General features: G+C 50.0%; 1 protein-coding gene across 1 annotated transcript in view; it reads left to right on the top strand.

Annotated features, from left to right (window-relative positions):
- The first annotated feature begins 263 nt into the window (after positions 1-263).
- The window catches only part of DENND3 (DENN domain containing 3), a 33710-nt gene continuing 27973 nt past the window's right edge, over positions 264-6000 (top strand). Inside the window, exon 1 of the mRNA XM_071553764.1 lies at positions 264-670. Coding sequence (XP_071409865.1) covers positions 587-670 — 84 coding nt within the window. The 5' untranslated portion in view covers positions 264-586. The remainder of the gene's footprint in view (positions 671-6000) is intronic.

Genomic DNA, 6000 nt, shown 5'->3' with positions numbered 1-6000 from the left:
CCTCAGTTCTGCTCCTCAGTCCCCGAACCTCCCAACTCTCACCTCGAAGCCCCGCCCCTGCACGGCCCGCCACAGGTACCGCCATTCTGATTGGCCGGAGCTCCTCAGAGTGACGGGGGACGCAGCCAATCAGCACTCGCTCTGCCGGGCCGGGTCGCGCCGGGCGGGCTCCCGTGCGAGCGGGCGGGCGGTGCTGAGGGCGGGACGGGGCACCGTCCAGAGGGGCGGGCGGAGCCGCCTGTCCGGAGGGAAGGATTCGCCGCTGCCCTGAGGGACGGACAGAGCCGTCTCTGTCCCGAGGGAAGGAGTCGCCTCTGCCCTGAGGGGCGGGCGGAGCCGCCTCTGTCCCGAAGGAAGAAGTCGCCTCTGTCTTGAGGGGCGACTGAACCGCTTCTGTCCCCGGGAGACAGACCGATCCCCTTCTGTGCCGAGAGACGAGTCGCCTTTGCCCTGGGGAAAGGCATCACCTCTTGTCCCGAGGGGCGGACCGAGCTGCCTCTGGCCCGAGGGAAGGCGCCGCCGTCCTGAGGGGCGGACCGGGCCGCCGCTGTCCCGAGGGAAGGAGTCGCCCTGTACCCGCCGTGCCATGGAGGACGTGCTGCCCTCGGGCCTGCTGGAGGTCTGCCTGCTGGTCGGTGCGCCCCGGGAGCGGGTGCGGGCGCTGCTCCAGGTGAGGGGGATTCGGGCGGCAGGCGGTGTCTGCGGGGCAGCTCCCGGTGCGTGTGTGTGCGGGGGCAGCTCCCGGGTTGCGTGTGTGTGTGCGGGGCAGCTCCCGATGTGCGTGTGTGTGTGCGGGGCAGCTCTCGATGCGTGTGCGTGTGCGGGGCAGCTCTCGATGCGTGTGCGTGTACGGGACAGCTCTCGATGCGTGTGCGTGTACGGGGCAGCTCCCGGGTTGCGTGTGTGTGTGCGGGGCAGCTCCCGATGTGCGTGTGTGTGTGCGGGGCAGCTCCCGGTGCGTGTGTGTGTGCGGGGCAGCTCCCGATGTGCGTGTGCGTGTACGGGGCAGCTCCCGGTGTGCGTGCGTGTGTGCGGGGGCAGCTCCCGGGGTGCGTGTTGAGGGGCAGCTCCCGGGGTGCGGGGCAGCGCCTGTCAGCGGATGGACCTCAACAATAACTTGCTTTGACAGGCGAACATCAGCAGAGCAGGGGGAGTTTGGTGGCGGTGTGAGGTCATTACCAAGGTCTGAGCTTAGATGGAGAACTCACTGTAGCTTTATACAAGCAGGAACAGCAAAATGCTTAACAGTGCATATCCTTGGCTGGATGATAACTCACGTCCCGTCTTCCACTGGAGATAAAAGGAATACAGCCTGGAAACTTGTATCCTCAGCAAAACACAAGGTCTGAGCCCCCCTGAGCTCAGTGCGCCGAGTTTGGCACACCCCGAGCCACTCGGGTACGGCGGGAGCCCGTGGGTTGGTTTCCGCTTTGAGTATGCGGTTTATAATTTGTTTGTAGTGATATAATTATTCACGTGTGAGTTCACAATGAAAGTCCTCCTCCTGATTCTGCTCTCTTCCAGTGTGCTGAGGGGTTTGTTCCGTACCCACGAGCTGTGGGAAGGGCTGTGGGAATTGCTGCAGTGCCAGCACGTGCGGAAAAGCCAAGCAGCTCCCAGGGATCTCGGCTGCTCTGCTTGAACATGAATTTGATTGTGCGCTCTAATAGCACTAGATAAAGGAGTCTTTGTTGGGCTGGTTGCTTGCTCACTCGCTCAGGAGACGGCTTGTGCTGATGTCAGCCCCTTAAGTGATAACAGCAAAACAGAGGCTCACATTCCAGGGTCTCATTCATGTGTACATTCATCATGGGAACATAATTCCCTAAGTCACCACCAGACTTGTGAAATTTGTGGTGTTTCGTCATCTGCGTGAGAAGTGAACCCAAAAGAAGGGGAATTTCTTATTCTTACCAGTTTGCTCAGTTTGATCTCATTGGTCTCAAAAAACCCCCATGTAACAACAAATAGGAAATTGGCTACAGAAAGTAGAAGGTGTTCTGATACTCTGATCACACAACAGGTTTTGAAATGTTTCTTTGCTCAGGATATAAGAAGGTGTCTGAACAGAAAGTAGTCCTTGCACTTGTCAATATTAACTAAACTCCCTGCAAGCTGTTGTACCACAGGGATTTCAATCACTGTCTTAGGGCAACCTTATAGATTTACTCCACTTTCTTTTCATTCTGCAACACTTACCTACATGAGGAAAGGGTGAGATATGTTTTATGTGTAATTTTAGTGAATGTGGAAAGAAGAGACCTTATTCATAGAAAATAAGAACATCTCAATGGAAAGTAACGATTCTCTGATGATATTTACAGTGGGTAAAAACCTCGATAATGTTTCAGAGCTTGGTCTCCAAAGTGTGTTTGTACATTCTTTATTGTAACATGGAGTAATAAAGTCAATGGGAATATGATATAACCCACTTCCAAAGTAAGAAAAGGCTTTTATGACTGACCTGTTAGTGGAGATTCCAGGAAAAAAGGTACAGTTTTGCACTGGAGTTCATGACACAGAGTGTTCTGGGCTGTCATCCATCAATTGTCCTTATTGCCAAGAAAATTGTCACTGAGATTTCAATTTGAAGAGCTCAAAGGCCAATATTTTCAGCTAGAGATTTATTTTTTAGTGTTGAAGGTGTGTATTTTGTATGAAGGAAATGCACAATAGTGAAGCTTCTTTTGCCTAAGTTATCTACAGCTCTAAAGCCGGGTTTTGATTTGGCAAGTATCAAGTGTGAGCTGCCTGTGATTTGTCTCAGATCTTCTTGTCAACTCCATCTCTGGGTTCTGTATCTCCCTACTACAGCCTGTGGTACGGAGCTTGTCTCTGAAGTGTCTGCATCCTGCTCTCTGGCCCTGTGGGGCAGACATAACCACCAGACCATTTTTTCCTGCTTCTCTAATGCCCTGCTGGGTGTCAAGGTGCCTGAAAGAGATGAGATGTGATTGGGTTGAGCATCGGTGAGCAGTGTGTGCTCTGGCAGTGAAAGGCACCTGGACAAGCTCAAGGTGGGCCCATGGGAACCTCATGGGAACCTCAACAAAGCCAAGTGCAGCGTCCTGCCCATGGGATGGGGCAGTTCCTGGTAGCAGTGCAGACTGGGTGATGAAGGGATTGAGAGCAGCCCTTGGAAGGACTTGGGGTGCTGGTGGATGAGGGGCTTGGCGTGAGCTGACAAGGTGCCCTTGCAGCCCAGAAATTCAGCAGTGTCCTGGGCTGCATCCAGAGCAGTGTGCGCTGCACATCGAGGGATGGGATTCTGCCCCCCTACTCTGCTCTGGTGAGACCCCCCCCCTGCAGAGCTGCATCCAGCCCTGGGGTCCTCAGCACAGGAAGGACATGGAGCTGTTGGAACGAGTCCAGAGGAGTGTCGTGAAGATGATTAGAGGGATGGAGCACTTCTCTTGCTGGGAAAGACAGAGAATTGGGATTGTTTAGCCTGGAGAAGAGAAGGTTCCGGGGTGACCTTTTTGCAGCCTTTCAGTACCTGAAAGGGCTACAAGAAAGCTGAAGAGGTGCTTTTGATAAGGGTATGTAGTGATAGGAACAAGGGGAAATGGTTTTAAACTGGCAGAGGGCAGGTCTAGATTAGATATTAGGGGAAAAAAATCTTTATTTTGTGAGTGTGGGGAGGCCCTGGCACAGGTTGCCCAGAGAAGCTGTGGCTGCCCCATCCCTGGGACTGTTCAAGGCTGGGCTGGATGGGGCTTGGAGCAACCTGCTCTAGTGAAAGGTCACTAGACCTGAAGGGTCTGAAGGGGTTTGAAATAAGGTGATCCTGAAGGTCCCTTCTAATCCAAACCGTTCTGTGGTTCTCTGAAAGGTAACTGTGTAATAGCCTGCATCATCAGGACTGTCGCTCGCAGGTGAAGGGAAGGGTTTATTGCTATTATTGTTATTACTCGACAACTTTTAGTTCACACCTGGAATACTGTCCCACATTTGGTACCTTTATACTGGAGAACTGCTGGCATCTGGGAGCAAGACCAACCTAAACTGAGCTATGTGAGGGTTGGGGCATAGGAGGGGAAGAATCTCCTTCCTAAGGGACTTCTGAAACTTGACTGGATGAGACCCAAAGCAACCTGATCTGACTTCGGCACTTTCATTGCTTTGAGCAAAGAGGTGAACAAGAATCTCCAGAGGTCATCCTAGAATGGTTTGGATTAGAAGTGACTTTAAGGGTAGTGTCATTCCAGACCATTGCCACGGGCAGGGACACCTCCCACTAGACCAGGTTGCTCAGAGACCCATCTGAGGTGGCCTTGAACACCTCCAGGGATGAGGCATCCACAGTCTCTCTGGGCAACCTATGCCAGGGCCTCATCAACCTCACAGGGAACAGTTTCTTCCTAATATCTAATCTAGACCTGCCTTCTTTCAATTTAAAGCCATTTCCCCTTTTTCTGTCACTACAACCTAATTTTCGAGTCTAAACTAATTTTTCTAACTCTTTGTACTTTCTCTTACCCAATTATACCCTAAGGAAGCCAATTCTTTAATGACATTCAAAGTGAAATAAACTTCTTCAGTCATGGGAAGAGGAGAATGACGTTGAGGAGACACCAAATAGCTGAGGTCATGCCCTGATCTGTGATTTCAACACACTCCTTCTTGTTTATGTCTTAATACTGAGGACATTGTAAAAATCTGTCTCTTATCCATGTCCTTTACAGCACCATTGTTACAGGAACACAGCCAGTAAATGGGCATGGAATAAAATCCTTGACTCCTGGAATCTTGCAGAGTTGTGGGAAGGAGAAGGCATTGGTGTTTGTGAGATGTGCAATGCAAGGGGATTTGATAGTAAAATGCAACAGAAGAGAAACATTTCAAAATGAAGAAGTAACAGTAGAAGCAGAGACACAGAATAGCAGAAACAAGTGGGTATTGTTCTGTTGCTGCCCATTCACTCTCCCTGAAGTGAATGGGTAAGAAATGTGACTTTGGCCGAGACATTAATATGAGCTGACTTGAGTGCCAGGACTGAGTCACTGGATCAGTGACTGTGCTGACAGTGCTGTTCTGGGGGCAGAATGGTGTGTGATGCCTCTGTTGTAGTTCAGGACATCAAGGACCTGCCCTTCCAGGAGCTGTTACACTGAGGCCCTTAAATTGCTGGCTGCCATCTGTGCTGGAGCACAGAGATGCCTTCAGTGCAAGGCAGGGATTGCCCTGTCAAAGCAGCTCTGTGTGAAAACCTCTGCAGGGCAAACCTGCCAAGTTGAGATTGCTGCTGTTACAGCCTCAGGGGTGAGCTTTAATTCTTAATTTCTTCCTGAAATATTTAGCTGCATGTTAGTTTGAGAGTGATCGTGTTGGATTTATTTGTGTTTCCAGTTTCTTCACTGCCTTTGTCACCTACCAACTAAGGAACACAACGCTTGAAGTTTTTAGCATGGGAGGATGTGGCACTCAGTAGCCCAATTTGTGATGTGCTTTTTAATGTCATTGCTGTCTTTTTAATATCCCAGTGGATTCTTATCTGAACTTTTATCTTTTTCACTCCAATTTATTTCTAGTTCACGCTCTGTGTTAATTAAAGAATGTTTTTTCCCCTTCTTAGTGAAGTAGTTTCTTTCAAGTATCCTGCTGTAAATATGGTGGAGTACAATAAATAATATACCATGAAGTATTCCTCCTTTTTTTTCCTGTGATGCTCAAATGTGAAAAAAAAAAACAAAACTACTGAGGACTCATCTGTTAGGACATGTGAGCTGAGACTTCTGTTTCAAAACTGGGACAGTGGAAGTTTGGCTTCAGTGAAGCAATAGAACTTTGTATGTTGTAGCAATTTTAAAAAGTAGGGAAGTGATGAATGAGGCCGGCACTGCTGCTCAAGGAGCATCTTGCAGCATATCTGAAGGTAAAAGCAGCATGTGGGTTAATCTCCTCTGACTTTGAAGCTGTTAGCAAAAAGCTGAAAATGAAACAGCTTTTTACCCACAGTGAGACTCGCCTTTCCTGTTTCCAAATATCCGTTGGCCAAAC

Source organism: Pithys albifrons, chromosome 4, assembly GCF_047495875.1.
Source record: "Pithys albifrons albifrons isolate INPA30051 chromosome 4, PitAlb_v1, whole genome shotgun sequence".
NCBI classification, from domain to species: domain Eukaryota; kingdom Metazoa; phylum Chordata; class Aves; order Passeriformes; family Thamnophilidae; genus Pithys; species Pithys albifrons.
The sequence above is the reverse complement of the archived record's forward strand: the minus strand, read 5'-3'. Positions and strand labels throughout refer to the sequence as shown.